Below are 19,508 nucleotides of genomic sequence, written 5' to 3'. Positions count from 1 at the left end.
CTCTCCCCCCCTCCCCCCCCCACCTTAAACCAGCTTATATTTCACCCCTCTCCTAACTATGCTTCAGTTCTGCCGAAGGGCCGTGAAGGCTCGAAACGTTAACTGATTTCTTCTCCACCGATGCTGCCAGACCTGCTGAGTTTTTCCAGGTAATTCTGTTTTTGTTTGCGTCATCCTTACCTGGTCTGGCAAAGACCCAAAGCAATGTGGCTAATTCTTAATCAGAAATGGTCGGTCCAGTCAGCCACTCAGTTGTAGCAAGCCACGATGGACAAATTGAATAAGAATAAAGCTAGGCAGACCACCAAGCAACGATCAAGGCACTGGGAATGACAAAGGCACACCCACCCTAGTCGACCCTGCAAAGTTCTCCTCACCAACATTTGAGGACTTGTGCTAAAATTGAGAGAGCACAACAGCCTGACACTATCATACTCACCAAATCATACCTTACAGCTAATGTTGCACATTCCTCCATCGTCATACCTGGGTACATTCTGACTCACCAGCAGGACAGACCCACCATAGGTGGCAGCACAGTAATATACAGTTGGTAATGAATCGCCCTGGGAGTCCTCAACATTGACTCTGGGCCCCAGGAAGTCTCATGGCATCAGGTCAAACATGGGCAAGAAAACCTCCAGCTGATTACCACCTACTGCTGTCCCTCAGCCAATGAATCAGTACTTCTCCATATTGAACCACACTTGGAAGGGGCACTGAGGGTAACAAAGGCACAGAATGTACGGTGGATGGGGGAACGTCCATCACCAAGAGTTCAGTAGCACCACTACAGGCCAGGCTGGCCAATTCTGGAACAACATACCTGAAAGGCACGGGGCCTGGGTCAGGTGGTGGGAGAACAAGATGGAAAAGCCTAACAGGCCTCTTCCTCACAAACCTACTTGGCGCAGATACATAGGCCCAATATAGTATTATTAGGAGTTCCTGTGAAGACAAAGTCCCATCTTCACATTGAGGATACCCTCCATTATATTGTGAAATTCTACCATCTTGCTAAATCGAATAGATTCAGAACAGAACTAGCAGCTCAAAACAAGGCATCTATGAGTCACTATGGGCCTCAACAGCAGAACTGTTCATGGCCCAACATGCCCGTCACTTGATCATTATCATCAAGTCAGAGACTCAACCTTGGTTAAATGAGGAGTGCAGGAGAGCATGATAGGAGCAGCACCATGTATTCCTAAAAATGAGATGCCAACCGGATGAAGCTACAACACAGGACCACATGCATACTAAAAAGTAGAAGCAGCATGTAATAACAAAGCATAGCAATCCCACAACCAACAAATCAGAATTAAGCTTTGCCATCCTGCCTCATCTAGTCATCAATGGCAGTGGACAATTAAACAACTAACCAGAGGAGGAAATGGCTTCACAAACATCCCCATCCTTAATGATGGAGGAGCCCAGTGCAAAAGGCAAGGCTGAAACATTTGCAACCACCTTCAGCCAGAAATGCCAAGTGGTTGATCCATCTCTGCCTCCTCCTGAGATCCCAGCACAGGGTCAGAGTCATTATAGCACATTAGGAGACCTAAACAAAAACAAAAATACCTGGAAAAACTCAGCAGGTCTTACAGCATCTGCGGAGAGGAATACAGTTAACGTTTCGAGTCTGTATGAGTCTTCAGCAGAACTAAGGAAAAATAGAAAAGAGGTAAAATATAAGCTGGTTTAAGGTGGGGTGGGACAGGTAGAGCTGGATAGAGGGCCAGTGATAGGTGGAGATTGCCAAAAGATGTCATAGACAAAAGGACAAAGAGGTGGTGACGGTGGTGATATTAGCTAAGAAATGTGCTAATGGTGACATTAAGGGTAGAAAGCAGGACGATAGTCCTAGTGGGGGTGGTATGGGGGGGAAGGGATCGATATAGGCTAAAAAGGTAGAGATAAAACAATGGATGGAAATACATTTAAAAATAATGGAAATAGGTGGGAAAAGAAAAATATATATAAATTATTGGAAAAAGGGGGATCAGAAAGGGGGTGGGGATGGAGGAGAGAGTTCATGATCCAAAGTTGTTGAACTCAATATTCAGTCCGGAAGGCTGTAAAGTGCCTAGTCTGAAGATGAGATGCTGTTCCTCCAGTTTGCGTTGAGCTTCACTGGAACATTGCAGCAGGCCAAGGACGGACATGTGTACAGAAGGAGACCTTTTGGCCCACTGAGTCAATGTCAGCTCTCTAAAACTATCCATTTAATCCCATTGCCTCACTCTATCCCTATACCACTGAAAGTTTATGTCCCTCTTTTTTAAACCACAGAGCATCTATACTTCTAACATCCTCATTGGCAGTAAGTTCTAGGTCATTACCACTCTGTAAAAAGTTCTTCTTCATACTCCCAAAACCTCAAATCTACGTCCCCTTGTCCTTATACCATTGGCTAATAGGAACGAGTTTTGTCTGCCTGATCTAAACCTGTCATAATCATGTATCTGAGCAATCTCCTCTCAATCTCCTTTGCTCCAAACAGTATAACTGCAGCTTCTCCAACTTAACCATGTAACTACAGTCCTTCAATCCCAGAACCATTCTGGTCAATCTCCTCTCACTCAAGGACCTTCACACCCTTCCTAAAGTGTGATGACTGGAACTGGATGCAATGCTCTAGTTGTGATCTATCCAGAGCTTTATAAAGATTGAGCATGACTTCCTTGCTTTCAATACCTCATTCACGAACCCCAGGATCCCATACATTTTGCTAATTACTCTGAGCATAATTTTCCGATCCTCAGAAAAGTTGCCGGAGGACTGGAAGAATGCTAAGGTTGTCCCGTTATTTTTTTTTTAAAAAGAAGAAGGGATAGACCAACTAATTAGTCAGGAAATGCCATTTCCTTCCCACTGCACCAAGCTTGCGCCACCGTAACTGAACTATGAACAATCAGACTCGCACTTAACATAAGTTCCACCTCAGCTTCACATATTTAGGCACTACTGCAAGCCTCATATCCATGTGTCACAGCTACCACATATTTCAAGCTATTCAGGTAAAACAGTACATCACCCAAACACACTGCAAAACACATTTACCCTTCCCCCTCTCTTGCAGGACAAGCTGGTATATAATGAGAAAGCCTGCTATATACAGCCACAGCTGTACCACAAGCTCCTTACACAAGATGTGCTCCAAACTGTTGGTATGGCTGTCACAGTCTATTACAACCAGTGTTTTTGAAACTATCCAGGATGATGGCGGTGCGTTTTTGCCTTATGCAACTTCTCAGTTTCCATAATCTGGTATGAAGAACAGCAAATGATGTGACCATGCACTTTGTGCTTTCCACCAAACCCTATTTCCCTCAACCTAACCCTGTTCTGCATTTGCGTTTTCTGATAGCCAAGGACTGACACTGGTCAGCCAATGAGGCATAAGACGAACAGATGTTGGATAAAGAAGCACCGTTGTTTGTTCTAATACTTGCAGCCTCCAGTTCAGATACTGGCACCGCCCATACTTTAAGGGTAGTATAGTGGTGGGATCTACATGCAAGTTATCAGGCTTGAATAGGCTTCAGCAAGGTTGGGGGAAAGGATAGTGCTTGTGCCAGCTCTTCCAAGGGTGCAGTGCAGATTGAGAGGACACAGATGAGGACTTCAAATGGGGCAATGGCTGATGGGCATGCACATCAAATGCTTGGTGCAATGCAAGGTTTTCCCTAGAGCCTGTAGTCACTGTCAAATAGCAGCGAGAAGTCCCAATTCAACTTGGCACAGAGCTTGGAGTCCATCCTTTTTAGTCTGAAAATTGTGGCCAACTCCATGACTCAGCCATGATGCAGCATCTGCTGGCTATGTCTCAGCTTCCATTGCAGCACTGAAAATGCTGCAGTGGAAACTCAGACCAAGGTCATAAGATCTATGTTGATCATGGAGAATCAAAACGGTTGCCTTCATGACTGTGGATACCAGTGCTCAGAGGAACTTTCAGGATCTCACTGCAGTCCAGTAATCAGTGATTCAGCAGGTTACTAGGATTGCAGAGATACCACCAGAGGGGAGCGGCAGTGACGCTGACTTGCACAAACCTGCTGTGTATCATAGGGTGACAGCATTTGTGCTCCCATTACTGCCACTAGACCAATGCTCCTGCTGATGTCTCAGCCAGCCAACCCAGACTGCCACCTTCCATGTTAAGGTGATAGAGTCTGAAGCCGGTCCTGCAAGAGCCAAAGCCAATTGAAGGTGAACTGCAAAGCCACTTGCAATCTCCCCCATTGAAAGTCAGCAGCCATCTACCAGCAATGCTGCAACAACTGAGGTAGCACTACTTCACAAATGCTAGGCAAAGACACATGCAAGACAAGAGGTAAAGGTAAGCACAAGAGTGAACAGTTCAGTTTTGTATGTATAATTGGAAATGTTGTGGATAAAGTTATTAGGGAATTGTTTACTGTGGTGTTTTTTACTTCAGGATTTTGACCAGACGGTGCTATGACAGCTTGTAGCAAAGGGATGGTAAGGTGGAGAATTGTGGAGCAACAGTGATGAGGGAATATTGTCAGGAAAGCAGAGTCTGATGAGCTATATAGTGCGATAGTAATGTCCAAAATGCCTCCTCCTCCCAAGGTGTTCGCTGAAGATCTGATGGCAAGGGCACTCTCAGGACACGATAGGCCACCATAAATTCAGAGGTACATTCCAGCGAGTAAACGAAGGCTATTCCCTGAGTGGTCCAGATAATGGAACTGTTGTTTGAGAACACCAGTTGTTTGCTCCATGATGTAACTGGTTACAGCATGAATCTCGTTGCATCTTTGCTGCTTGGGCTCCATCTCCCCGTCTTGTGGCAGTCAAAAGGAATGACAATAAGGTGCCTACTGGCAGCAAGCTCTGTTCAAAGGCCTTCAACGTTCACAACTCCTTGCAAAAGTTTAGCACCACTCCCCCCTGACTCAAATAGCTTGTGAGAGCTCCTCTAACATCACAGTAAACTGTTCTTACGCTAACCCTACAGCAGCAAAAAAGTCAAAAGCACCTCACCTGGAAGTCCCATGCTGAAGTCTTTAAACAACACAGGTGGATCCCTCCTGAACTATGTTCAGCTCTGGATGTTTGAGAGAGGGCATTAAGAGAGGACCTATGAGGTCAAAAATGGCAAGTCGGACACCAAATCAACATTTGATACTGACTGACATTAAAATCTGCCCACTCAGGGTTCTTCTGGTGCATGCACAACACGCCACAGTATTGCCCTTTAAATGGTGATGGGAACGAGCCACACAGGATGTCACTGGAAGTGGACCCCCTGCCATTTTTATGACTTCCTGGTTCCTGTAGTATTGAAACCAGTGGCACTGTAGGGCCAACTTTTACAGCCACAAGATGGAACTTTCTTTAAAAAAAACCCCCAAAATCTTTTTTATTTTAAACTGAGTTATGGAGCATCTGCATCAATGCAACTCAAGCACCTTTTTATTAACGCAAAGAACTCCTAAACAGCTTACCACAATTTCAGATACTATCAAAAATAATAGTTTGCATGGAATTGCTGTGGCTATTCAACATTAGCGTTCATAAAAGCTATAATACTACTTTACTAATAATTGATTCATTCACTGGCATCTCACTTTCCCACTGCTCTATTAATAGAAAAGTAGGTACCTGTGAGTTAAGTTTACAATCCACCATTCTTTGTTAATTTGAGTGCACTTTTGTTGCATTAGCTTATTATTTTTCTGCTACTTGCAGTTCCATTAATCTACTGTATTTTTTGCTGTACCTATCGCTTTATTATTTTTCCAATACTATCAATTTATTCAATGGTGGTCAGTATTAACTTATTTCTACAATGTTCTACAAAGTCCACATTTTCTTTTAAATAAGTTGTCATCCTCGTGGTTCTATACATTTCTAGCTTCCATTTTCCTTAGAATTTTGTGCTGGCAAACAAAACCAATAATGCACTTTTGTTGTGATTCATGTTTCCTAATTTATTCAGTTTGTTTCTAATTATACAATAAATTTCTATTACCTACTGTTTTATGGCGCACTGTTGTCATTTTGTGATCAAGGACTTTCCACACTAAGAATCTCGACTACCTTTGTGCAATGCAATGAAGGGTTGATGAATATCTATCAGGATATTTATCTTGTAGTTCTTGTATCATAGTTTGTTAACATAATTAATATCACATTAGCATTTTGAAAATGTGAACTTACTTGATGGGGTAAGTTTCATCTTTTCTCCTTTTCTTCTCATGGTCAGGAAGGAGTTCCCATCCAAATGACAGACTCCAGTCAAAGTTACCCCTATTATGATTTTGTCCATATGGATTTGGTTTCGCCACTTCAAATGTATTAAGATCAATGCTGGAGATATCAGGGCTCACCACAGCTGTATAATTCTCAGCTATTCTGCTCAACAAAGGTTCCAGCCAACCGTTGAAGCATTCACCTAATAGAGTAAAAAAAGGTTTTGATCAAATCAAAGGTTGTGCTGCATTGATTCTAGGAAAATATCTGGCAGAACGCAAATAATTCCAATAGACTTTGCTTAAAATGTAAATTTATGCTATCTTAGAATATTAAATCAAACAAATTATTTTTTAGCCCCAAGTAGCTTCACTGCTCTCTGCAGGTTTCTTAATGAATAGCGACTAATTTAAATTTTTGGTTTTCCTCTACAGATATTCACCATTTAGTAATATATGATGTATGCACATATATTACACATTGAAAAATAAACAAGTTGAAAAATAGCATTAATCAAAAAGAATTCTTAGCATATGAACTATGTGAGACATTTGGCGAGAAGGTTAGGAAACTTATCATATAATACACTCCCCTTTTCCCATCCCCTTTGGATTAAATTAACAAAAACAAAAAATAGAAGGGATCCCCATTAGATAAAATTTTGCATTTGATCTCTTATGGGTCAGATTTTTTTCCTGACATCTTCCTCATGGCTTCTATAAACAAATAGTGTCCCATCAGCATGAAAGCTAATCTTTAAGTAGCAGCAATGATGTAGACTAAAAGAGTAAATGTGGTCAATTAAGTAAATCATGAATTCAGCTCATTTTCAGTTAATTTATTTGGTTTGCATTTTTACACTCAGCACTTAATTTTAATATTTGGGTTCACTTCACTTGAGAGTATTGCTAGCTTTATAAAATTTAACTGCCCAGTGTGGCTCCTGGAGGCAATTTTTTTTTCATATCCATTCATAGGATGTGAGCGCCGCTGGCAAGGCCCGCATTTATTGCCCATCGCTATAAAATTTAGTGGTTTGCTAGACCACTTCAGTTAAGAGTCAACTAAATTGCAGTGGGACTAGCATCTGCCATTTTGTAAGGACAGCAGATTTTCTTTGCTAAATGACGCAGTGAACCAGATGGATTTTTTATGACAATCCGGTAGTTTCAATATTGCCATTGCATATACTGTCTATTTTTAAAAAATTCTAGACATTTAATTAACAATTTAAATTTCCTAATTGCCTTGATGGGTTTTGAATGTACCTCCCCAAATAACTAGGGTAGGTCTCTGGATGGACAGTCCAATAACAAAATGACGATACTACCGTATATCATATATCATAATATTTGTAAAATATAAACCAATCTAAGGTTGTGCACTCTTTAGTAAGGTTTATACTAAACAAACAGTGTTTCAAGGGCTAATTTACTTTCTCAGATCAAAAGGTAATGCTTACAATTATTATTCACAAAATTGTTATACTCATTCTATAAAAGTCAAAACTAGTCAACTTACAATGGGCATCCAAGAAGGTCAGGACCTCTCCTGTCGCTATTGAGGCTCCTAGCAATCTTGCAGTAATTAACCCCTTCCTTTCCTGCTGACGAACAACTTTAACTATTTGAAATGGCTTCACGTAATTATCTAATTGATCTTTTAAGTAATCTGTAGATAGAAATATTTGTTACCTTACATTTCCAACGTAGCTATTTCAATGAGCATAATCAGTTGAAAAAAGTTAAGAAATCAGAATCAAACCACAAGCATTGAACAAAGACATTTGATTTATATCCAAAGTTGTTTCTTCGTGAATCTAAAAACACTTATGGAAAGAAATCTAATCTTTTTTAAAAATATTAAAATATACTCTTGTGATTACCCACTGTCCAAATAAATATCAAATGATCATGATTAAACTGGAATGTCAGCCAGGACACTTACCATGAATTGGTCTGCATAACAAACAGATCAATTTTCACAATATTTTTCTTACAAAAGTAAAAGTAAAAGCTTCTCATGATAGTGTATAAATATTAATATATTGATGACTAGTTTATGTCACAAGTATTTTAAGTAAATTGATGTGAACACTTATCTAAGGTTAATCTAAAATTAATAGCATTCACTCATATTTTCGGGATATACTGAGTAGGTTTAAATCTTTTCAAAATTATACTTGAATAGTATTTTAGAAACTGAAGTAGATTGGCTATTTTCATCATGTATACTTTGTAAATTATGGGATCGTGGAATAGATACCAAAAAAACTTAATTTAATCATTCATATGAAAGAAAAGTCTTGATGGTAGCTTGTACTTACCATCTGTACTTGCGTCATCCACCATAATTATCTCTTTTAAAAATATAGCGGGTGAAGTATGCATTACACTGAAAACAGTTCTGAGTAGTGTAGACCAAGCTTCATTGTGAAACACTATAATCACACTAGTAGTAGGCAGGGCAGGACATCGCTTAAATTTTTGTTCAATACATCTGGACAGAAAACATTTCATAAGGATTTTGAAGATATAGTGAAATTTATGAAGATAAAAATGTTATTCTTGACTACATATTACAGTTACAGAGCCTTTATCCACTTTGTTATTTTACTTAAATATCTAGCAGAGCTGCAGGAAACGATCAAACACTTCCATTCTATGTTAGTATATCCAGTTCTGAAGCAGTCTCTACAAATGTCACTCAGCAGCAGCTATTAAGTTAATGGTTCATTTACTTTGTTAATTTCTCATTGGACATCTTCAGAATAACAGATATACAATTCTGGACAGGTTCGAATTAAATGGAATTTTGCCATTATATTCAATAGAACTACTAGAAATAAACAAGTTTACTGATATTTGTAAAGCTCCATATAATACAATTATGCTCTACTTACTTTTACAACTGGAACAAATTATTCTGCATTTTTTTTTCTTTCCATTTCTTTCTCTTTTAAAAGTACTATGAAAAAGCCACAATTCTGCACTGGATGACTTTATATTTATGCTAAAGACAATGTTAGGCTTTTTATTCTAGTGAAAAGAATATTTATTCAGGAGTACATTACTTTTGGATGTTTTAAGGAAAGAAAATATAATTTCTCATTAGATCTGTATATGCGTACTTTCAAGTCTAAATGTGTAGTTACTGCACAATAAGTACGCTATTAAACAAGGTCCTTATAGTTCATAATTCATCTGCATTCATAGAAGGGGACAAAATATTAAATTTTGCTTAACGGGCAAATTTTTATTAAAAAGTAGATTTAAAACAAAACACTCCTTTAAGTTTTTATGTAGACTGTGACACTTCATTATTGCAATGTGTAAAGTTAGTTATGTTTCGTGGTTTAAGGCACAAGTCAGGAGTGTGATGGGATACTCTTCACTTGCCTGGATGAGTACAACTCCAACAACACTCAAGGAGCTTGACACCATCCAGGACAAAGCAGCCTGCTTGATTGCTTGTGAAAGGGATGCCATTCATTCCCTCCACCACAGTAGCAGCAGTGTGTACCATCTACAAGATGTACTGCAGAAGCACCAAGGCTCCTTAGGCAGCACCTTCTAAACCCATGACCACTACCATCTGGAAGGACAAGGACAGCAGATACATGGGAACACCAGAACCTGGGAGTTCCCCTCCAAGCTGCTCAACCATCCTGACTTGGAATTTATATCACTGTTCTTTCACTGTTGCTGGGTCAAAATCCTGGAACTCCCTCCCTAACAGCACTGTGTGTGTACCTACAATACAGAAGCTGCAGTGGCTCAGGAAGGCGGCTCACCACCACCACCTTCTCAAGGGCAATTAGGGATGGGGATTAAATGCTGACCTAGCCAACAACGCCCACATCCCGTAAATTAATTTTTAAAAATTTAGAAATCCAACTCTATAATAAAAATGTTTCTTTGAATTGAGTTAGTTGGAAATCTTTATACTCAACTAATAACATTAAATGGATTACTCAATCAAATGACTTACATGAATTCTGAATGCTTACCTGGTCATTAAAAGGCAATCAAATTACATTTAAGGGATACACATGAGTGCATTTAACTGCAGTCACCAGTCCAGGACCAGTAGCTATAGTTCAGCTTGTACTCAGCCAGGACGCAGTTGTGGCTCCTGCCAGCTGCAACTTTCACTATACTGTTTAGGGGAGAGCTCTTCATATCTCTCAACACATGCATGGACAGGGAGGTCTTCCAAAAGATAGGAATGTATATGTATAGAGAACAGGGAGAGGACAATCTCTGCATTTTAAACATTTAAATTAAGATGGTTTACAAAGTGCTCAGCCTAACCCGAATTCAAATCTGCACTGGATTTACATTCTATGCAGTGAAACCAAGAGACGGAAGATTTCCCTTTCCAGGGAATTTTAGTCCATATCACTGGAGTTAGGTTGGGTTCTGCCTCCTGATTTACACTGCAAATCAATGCTAAACTGGCAATGATGCTAAAACTGCAATATCAATGCATTCTCTAAAAGGTTTGATGCACACATGTTCAAGTTATAAATTAAAGTATCTAAATGGCTTTTACACTCAAAGGTGAATACTAATATCAAGTTCAAATTGAACTGTCTTATTAAATATAAACAAATAAGCCATAATTCACAAGAGTAATGGATTACTTGAAATCAGATGCAAATAGTAAACATACTCAGGTGGTCGTGTATCAGGTCCAAGGCTTCTGTGTAAAGAAATTCGATCACTTGCAAAAGCATTGAAGCAGTGCTTCTCATTTCCTTGATCTTTTTCCTTCTGCTCCTCTTGGGAGAGATTATCAGTATGAAATGGCTTCCCAGAAGCTCCAGGGGCATTTGAATCCTCAGGTGGCCGCTCCATGGAAGGCTTCAATTCTACTGCTGTGTAATATCCCGGCAAACAGGGTTTTTTGCCGTCTGTAGAGTCTTTCTGTCTGATAGGTGCTCTTATCTGCATTTTTGGAATTGAGTCTCTTAGATTGTTCACTGCTCCCATCATCATGTGCAACATTTTGTCTTTCTTTACTACCATTTCTTTCAGCCATGGCTCTTGCGTTGTAGTCCCAACTACTTCCCTATGCATCAGAAATATAAATGTGATAAACACAAGAGCTACAAGTACAAGTTTCCAGGGCAAATAACGTCTTCTTAAGAGCCTTCTAATTACAGGCATGCTTAGTCTTAAATATCCACTCCAGAAATGTTGTTTTAAAGTTTAGAAGAACATCCAGCTCCCAGCAGCAAAGAAGCTTGCACAAACTTTCATGAGGTAGTAAAATCTTGAATCTGAAAAGTAAAGTGTCAATAAATATTATGCAAGCCTCAGGCACTCCTTCAGACCCAATGCAGTCATTTTTTTCTATATAGAAATGAAAGCTACAACTGCTTGAAAAACAAAATTGTAAAAAATACATAACCAATCCATTACTATTTGTAAAGAGGTGGTCACAGAGACACAGAAAAAGGAGCCTTATTTAAGAATGTTCTTACTCCATATGGCATACATTATTGCCTTAGCTGTAAAGGAAGCAGTACTTGTCTCTTGTAATTTAACAAAATTGCTCACTTCTAAAAATTGAATAAAAAGTAAAAATTGCATTGTTTTAATCACAATTTCGCTGCACAGTCTCTATACAGTCTTAAATTTAACACACTCTGCTTCTCCTGCTAATTACAATGGCATTTTGGATTAAATATTTCAGTTCAGTGAATCATACATCCTATATGTGCCCAAGTTATCAGGTATATCCTGTAAAATTATTTACTCTAAGGATGTGGTTCCAAATAACTGAAAGGATGCTGCACCTTAAAGTAATGCATCGAGAACCATTATTAGCATTCAGGTTAACACTAGGGCGAAATGGAGTAAAACTTCTTAGAGTGAAGAGAAATTCCTCTAAGAAGTCCCATCTTGCTTTGGAGTCAGCACAATCGGTTTGCACCGGTTATGATGATAGGGTGTACATGGAAAGGATATTTCCTCTTGTAGGAGAATCTAGAACTAAGGGATCGCTGTTTAACAATAAGGGGTCACCCATTTAAGTCAGAAAAGGAGAAATTTATTCTCTCAGAGGGTTGAGAGTCTTTGGAACTCTCTTCCTCAAAAGGTGGTGGAAGCAGAGTCTGAATATTTTTAAGGCAGAGGTAGATAGACTCTTAATAAGTAAGGGGTTGAAAAGTTATGGGGGATAGGCAGCAATGTAGATTTGAGGTTACAAATAGATCAGCTATGGTCTTATTGAATGGTGGAGCAGGTTCAAGGGACTGAGAGGCCTACTCCTGCTCCTAATTCATACGTTCATGTGGTTAGCACTAGGGAGAAGCCAGAACTTCTTCACATTAATGCAAAATTGCATACATGTGGAAATTACAGCATGGAAACAGGCAGTTTGGCACACCCAGTGATGCTTATCCAGTGTGCATCTCTTATAGAGTCATAGTCATCAAGTCATTATGGCACAGGAGGCGGCCATTTGGCCCGAGTCCATGCTCTGTGGAGCAATCCAGTCAGTCCCAATCTCCAGCTCCATTCCTATATCCATGCAAGTTGATTTTTCTCAAATGCCTTTCTAATTTTCTTGAATCAACTGACATTAATCATCTTTGTAGGCTGTAAGTTCCAAGGTTTTTGGCATGATAAGGTTAATTGTTCACCCTTTGGTCTGCACTTTGAGGCGTCATGCTTTGGGTATAGTGTAAACCAGAGATCTAACCACCCTATCCTTCATGCGACCAGCAATTTGCAGTGCAAAACATTTTGAACCAAAGAGCGGGCGGATAGTCTAATAAACAGGAGTGCTCTAATAAATTCTGGGCCACTATTTTTGTGAGCCTATAATTTACAGCTAGAATTGGTCATTTATTTCATGGCTATAATAACTTCCAGGCCGCATTGCAAATATAGTCAGTAAGCCCTAGATCTCAACCAATGTTATTCAGAACTGACAACAAATAATGCAAGACCACAATGCTCTTTTTTGTGCTGTATCAAAATGTTTTGCATGTATTAGCTATTTCATGAAAACAAAGCAAAAAGCAACACCTCATGGACCCTTACTGTTTCCATGTTTCGCTCAAATGTTCCTTATATGACATAGCAGGTTAGGGTTAGCATCTGAGAAACATAACATGTTTTTTTCCATGAAAATATTGAAGTTGATCTGTGCCGCAACCATGACATTAATTCAGTTGACATTTTATTTTCCAAAAATCAAACATATGCACACCTCCCCGACATTGGTTCCCCTCCTCCCCTCAGGAGATATAATATCAATTATTTTCTGTCTACAGCAACTAAATTTTAAAATTAAAAACACAATGACTGACAAAATTGGCATGCAGTTTCAAATAAATTTCCTCCAACGTAATGTAAACCAAGGTTTACAAGATGCTTGAAGATAATGTAAGTCTGTAAGTACTGCCAATTGCTACTGTACATAATTAACAGTGGAATATATTGCAAATAAAGCATATGTGAAACATATGTAACTCAGTAGGAAAATTTTACACCCAGCTCAAGAGAACTTTGAGCAGTCGCCCCCAACAGCTAAATTGGTAATTGCACTCCATGGTGTGGATTTTTCAGCTGAGGGACTGAGGGTAGGTAGGGGGAAAAAGTGAAAGGAGAATGAGAAAGGGTCTCTAATATTTTGAAAAGTAATCTTCAAGAACTCACTATTATAGCAAATTTTGACTAGTGTAAATCATTTAGTAATGTAATAATCATTATACGACTGTGTAATGAGAATTTGCAACCAAATTAATTGGCTTATTTTTATTATACAGTCCACACAAATCCAGTATTACAGTCTAACTCTCTGATGTTACACCAATATAACCTAGCATATCTAATTTTAACCATATTAATGAGTTTGGATACTAATTCACTTATTTCAGTTTGGCTTAACTATACACTAAGCTGCCACAAAAAATAAAATGCTGCATTTATTACAAACGGAACAAGTTCAAAATTTTTATTAAAATACCATAAAATGAAATCCAAGGAAATGGCCCAGAATTTGCTTGTGGGGCATCTAGTGATGAGTTGGTTTCCCCTCACTCAAAAGCTCCAATTATTTTTGAGTAGCAAGAGAAGTGAGCAACACCTTGGTGCCCCGACTTCCGCCCGGGGCTAGATACTGGACCCCACCCACTGTGAGGCACCTGAAGCCCTGAGCACAAGCTGAAGGAGGGGCAGAGCCTGAAGCCATGAGGAGAGAGTAGCAGCAAGGAGAAAAGAGAAGGGGCTTGTGAGTTGCAACGTGTTAAGAGCTAAGGCCATGAATAGGGCAGCCCGCAGCCTCAGACTGTAGCTAGAGAACAAGGAAGGGGAATTGTGGCAGGAATACAGCTGCTGGAAATCTAGATGGGCTGCCCAGACAGCACCCTAGTCCGAAGAGCAGAAGGTTCTTTTACACTCTGGATGAGCAGGTAATCTGGCTCATGTGGTCATGGCAATTAGCAACGTGAACTCCACTAACTGAACTCTGCTACCCAACTGATTAGAGATAAGGAGTTAATTTCTTGATAGCATCCTGGTGGATCTGCAATGTTGGCCACTGACGTCCATTGTAAATAATTTGTTTCTGAGTTACGCTTTTCCATTAATGTTTATAAAGATTTGATGCCAGTGGAATAAAGGATCCCTGCTTTGTGACCTTTGTGCAGTCTGTGTGCTTGAATGGCACTTAACATTAGTGTCACAAATTGCTGGAAGTGCAAATGGCTAACAATTCAATGCAGTCATTGGGAGATCAACAACCTTGGTGAATGGTGGGACTTATTCAAGATGGCTCCCAACTTCCCTTCCTGGTCATCATGTTAGTTGTTATTGTTAACGGGTCACTTTCCTCAAGTGCTGCCCGCTTTAATTCTGCAGTCATCACCCCATCAAAAACTCTACTTGACCCTTTGCAAACTATTGTCCAAATCCAATTTCCCTTTCCTCTCAAGTCCTTGAAAAGGCTGTTACCTCCCAATTCTGTGCCCAGATTCCTTGAAATGCCACGTTTGAACCCCTCAATAGATTCCCACCTCTGCCATGGTACCGAGGAAAACTTAACATCACAAACAATATTCTATATTACTATGATAGTAATAACCTATCCCTCTCATCCTTTTCAATTTGTCTGCAGCATTTAACATGGTTGACCATGCTATCCTCCTCCAATGTCTCTCCTCCGACTTTCAGTAGGGTGGGACTGTCCTCAAATGGTTACTTTACTTTTATCTATCCAGTTGGAGTCAGAGAATCTGCTGCTATGGTTTCTCTTGTCACTTTGGCAACATTACTTCAAGTCCCCAACTCCTTAAAATCTACCTCTAAGTTTTCAGTCAACTAGGGGAGGTGGTGGTGTAGTTGATATTGTCACTGGACTAGTAATCCAGAGACTAGGATAATGCTGTGGGGACCTGGGTTCGAATCACACCACGGCAGATGGTGGAATTTGAAGTTTAATGATTACAACAAGTGACAATGGTTCAGTGGTTAAAAACCATCTGGAAGGAAATCTGCCATCCTTGCCTGGTCTGGCCTACATGTGACTCCAGGTCCACAGCAATGTGGCTGACTCTTAACTGCCCTCTGAAATGGCCTATCAAGCCACTCAGTTCAAAGACAAAAAGGGGTGGGCAACAAATGCTGGCCTTGCCAGCAATACCCGCATCCCAAAGAATAAAAAAAATCCCAATATCTCATTTGGCTGTATGTCAAGTTCTGTTTGATAATGCTCCTGTAAAGCATTTTGGAGCACTTATATATAGTGAGGGTGCAATACAAATACATGTTGTTGACCAATAAGATTTAAGCATAGAGAAAGAAATACAGTGAACTTTGAAAAAGGAAACAGGGCAAATTAGAATCAGATCAGTTCCAGAAAGAGAAATAGAGGGAAAAGAAAGATTGGTTTAGTGATTTTAAATCAAATGTCCCACCAGGAACAATTTGCTATCTGCAGGAATGAGACACCAAATTTCAACTGCTCCCTCTGGGCCTCCAAATTTGAGTAGCACGTCAGGACCATAAATCACCCCATAAAGGGTCCTTAAGATTTCCAAAGCAATATTAATTTTATGCAGTGAGCACAAATGCAGCTATTTTTTAGACATTTGTGGAAGAGGTCAACAGCGAGCTTCCATTTTTCAGAGGTTGAAGGTGAAGCGGTGGAAATTGTCTAGCAATTTGTGGATATTCACAACTCATGCCATCCGTCTTCCTTGTCGCAAATTGCAGGTTTTTCTTTTAAATGCAATAATAATGGACAAAACTGGAATCTGACAGGATCATTACAGTGTCATTCACGGACAACCACAACTCAAACATCTAATCTTAAAAATTCACAATACAATTAGAAATATATATTGCTTCCTTAATGTATATCATTACATATCGAGTCACATTTTGCTCCAATAAAAGGAACAGATTGAAATTTTCAAACAGTTGTTACCCTTAATGCAGACACAATTCATTGACAATAGTAAAATATTGTATGATTTTCAACTTAGCTGTAATTCCAATGCGGAAAATTTCAGCTAATGGTTTACTGTACTTGACAAAATAAATCAATTTCTACAAATACAGAACTGAAGCTTATGGTGTACTATAGTCAGCAATAATAATTGATAAGACTGATAGCAGCAGTAATGCTGTCAGCCAGGCACATGCTAAACTCCTTATACAATCCTCAATATTTAAATACTTTTGGAGCACAGACTGTCCGCACACTCTAATTATTTAGGTCAAATCTGGTTTAGTTTAAACAGTGCCCAAAAGGGTTAGTGAGACCTTCTGAGCACTTTAAACCAAATTTGACACCATACTCAAATCTATTTTTGAATTTTCTCCAGATGGCACTGGCAAGCCAACATTTACTGGTCATCCTTGGTTTCTCCAAGAAGGCAGTGAGTGTGTTTCTTTAACCACTGATATCTCAAGCTGTTGGTGCTCCCACAATTGCATGAGGTAGGGAATGCTAGAACACTGATCCTGCACTGATGAAGGAATGACAACGTATTCCCAAATCAGATTGATGGACAACTTGGAGGTGATTTTATTGCTAAAGCATTGCTACTGTTGTCATTGATACTATAGGTTGCAGGGGAGAGACGTAGTATTAAGATAACAACAGTAGCACTGTAGTGCATCCTGTAGCCACATTGAACCAGTAGCAGACATTAGGTCAATGGCACAACACCGATCAAGCAAACAGCTCAGACTTGAATGCTGCCAGCTTGTGTTGTTGCAGCCTTTAGTGGCAAGTATATGATTATACTTCTTATTTGAGCTTAGTAATTAGAAGAAAGGCTTTTGAGCATCAAAGAGTCTCTGCCCTCCTCTTGTAGTCAGTGTTGATCTGGCTTGTAAAGCTAAGCAATCTTTCAAATGTGACCCTCATGGTGTTGATGATGGAGAATTTAACGGTGGTATTGCTAGTGAAGGTCGAGGGGAGAGGCTGGGCTTTTGTCTTGTTTGAGATTGTCATTATCTGGCATTTGTATGGCACGTTAGCTACCCTTTGTCAGCTGAATCCTACTCATGCACTGCTGTATGCTACAATGAATGTCCTTGATAACAAAGGAGTAGATGAATGAAGGCAAATACTGTGGAATCATCACTAAACAGCAGTGCCCCTGAGCTTATGGCAGAGGGATGGTTGGACTGAGGACACTTTGCTGAGGGACTGTGCAGCAATGTCCTGGGGCTGTGATAGCGAGCCTCCCACAACCATTATCCTTTGCGCCATGTATGACTCCAACTATACGGAGGGGTTCACTGTGACTCCCTTTGGCCTTAGTTATACGCATACTCTGGCATAAAACAGAGATAAATATTGTAGAGAAATTGAGGTTTTTTTTGTTTTGAGGTACACTCAATGAGTGTCAAACCCAGTGTCTCAAATCACTTCCTGAGTCCAAATTTGATTCTAATTCTAGCATCACAGCAACATGGAAGTTGCAATTATGTGCACACCCTTAAAATCAGTTCTAAAGAGTCATATTCAACTCAAATGTTAACTGTTTCTCCTCCACAGATGCTGAAAGACTTTTTATTTCTTAAAACCATTTTTTAAATGTGTTCTTAATGCTTAATGCAGAATAAATGGTGACTTACCCTAAGCGTTGGTTCTTGGAAGAGCCTCGATAACTTTAAGGTGAATGAAAAGCCTGAATCCAGAAACTCTCAAGATCTTCAGCTCAAAAGATCTTCAAAACCTTCAAGAAATGACCGTGCACGCTGTACCTGATTTTTTTTTTAAAGTTCATAAAATGAAACATTAAAGGTGGGGTGACGATGTGCTCGCCAGTTTGAAAATTCAATCAGATCTGGACTGAAATAAGTCAGCTTTCATCGCCTGTGGAGGCCAGGACGATAGATACAATACCGTGAATCAGGCAGGAGTCTCAGAGCGAGGAGACATCAGTCGGGGCTTGTCACGACCAACCGGCTTTCAACAAAACAACCGGGCAACTCGGTGAAGTGCCCAGCCGGCGTCCCCGCCCCCACCACAAGCGAAACACTACAGTTTTCCACAGGGATTCCGCTCACCCTCACTCTCCACTCCTCTCACCCTCAGCACCAACTTCCGCCTCGTTGGAAACAGGTGTGCACACGCAGGTGGGCCCGGGTGCGCATGCGCCAGTCCCAATTCCAGGTGAGTTTGCTCCAGGCAGGAGATTTAAAGGGGCCGCGCCACCTCCACTGGACTCTCTCTTTAAACATGTCGAAAGGTTGACTGTCACATCCGTCCACAAATAAAAACCACGTCCACCTTTCAGGCGTAAAACACCCGGGAAACACCAGTCCTCAAAATCTGAAATTTGAGAATAAATTTACGAAAGCGAAAGATACAAATATTAATTTATCGAGTTTGCAGATTGGTCCATCCACTGAGAACAGGGAAAGGAACAGGCACGACAGGGCTGCTGCGGTGCTTTGTGAGTTTAGTGAAGCAGACTGGGTGCAGTCGCTATACAAAGGGTATTAAACCAGGGCTTGGAAAGAAAATGGTCACAGCATCAGCGAAACGTGGAAACCTTGCAGATTCGTTCTGACAATCTGTGTAAAAGTTTTCTAATGGGCATAGAATGCCTGGACGAACGTTGCCTCTCGATTTATTTATTTTGCTTGTGTACTGACTGAAAGGTTTTCTTCACCGAAATAACATTTTTCTTGCCACCACCAATTTTAAAGCAAAACAAACTGCATTCCGGCTGAGTGGCTAAAGTCTGTTTGTGAATCCAGTTGGCTCGATGCAAAATTTCAAAAATATCCGAAAGACCACATTCC

The 19,508-nt window shown here is 40.0% G+C and overlaps 1 protein-coding gene across 3 annotated transcripts in view; it reads right to left on the bottom strand.

The window, feature by feature from the left end:
* The window catches only part of galnt3 (UDP-N-acetyl-alpha-D-galactosamine:polypeptide N-acetylgalactosaminyltransferase 3 (GalNAc-T3)), a 70,977-nt gene extending 51,951 nt beyond the window's left edge, over positions 1–19,026 (bottom strand). The window contains exons 1-5 of one of the 3 annotated variants that reach the window (XR_013577978.1): positions 18,333–19,026; positions 10,900–11,509; positions 8,552–8,724; positions 7,747–7,896; positions 6,193–6,427 (exon numbers count right to left, since the gene is read on the bottom strand). Coding sequence is in view for 1 of the 3 variants with exons in the window: in XM_078552308.1 (XP_078408434.1) it covers positions 6,193–6,427; positions 7,747–7,896; positions 8,552–8,724; positions 10,900–11,396 (1,055 nt within the window). In the remaining 2 variants the exon portion in view is untranslated. The remainder of the gene's footprint in view (positions 1–6,192; positions 6,428–7,746; positions 7,897–8,551; positions 8,725–10,899; positions 11,510–18,332) is intronic. The other 2 variants (XR_013577979.1, XM_078552308.1) reach the window with 2 other exon arrangements.
* Positions 19,027–19,508: the final 482 nt, after the last annotated feature.

This window comes from Cetorhinus maximus, chromosome 11 (assembly GCF_964194155.1).
Source record: "Cetorhinus maximus chromosome 11, sCetMax3.hap1.1, whole genome shotgun sequence".
NCBI classification, from domain to species: domain Eukaryota; kingdom Metazoa; phylum Chordata; class Chondrichthyes; order Lamniformes; family Cetorhinidae; genus Cetorhinus; species Cetorhinus maximus.
Note: the sequence above shows the minus strand (reverse complement) of the source record. Positions and strands in the feature narration are given on the sequence as shown.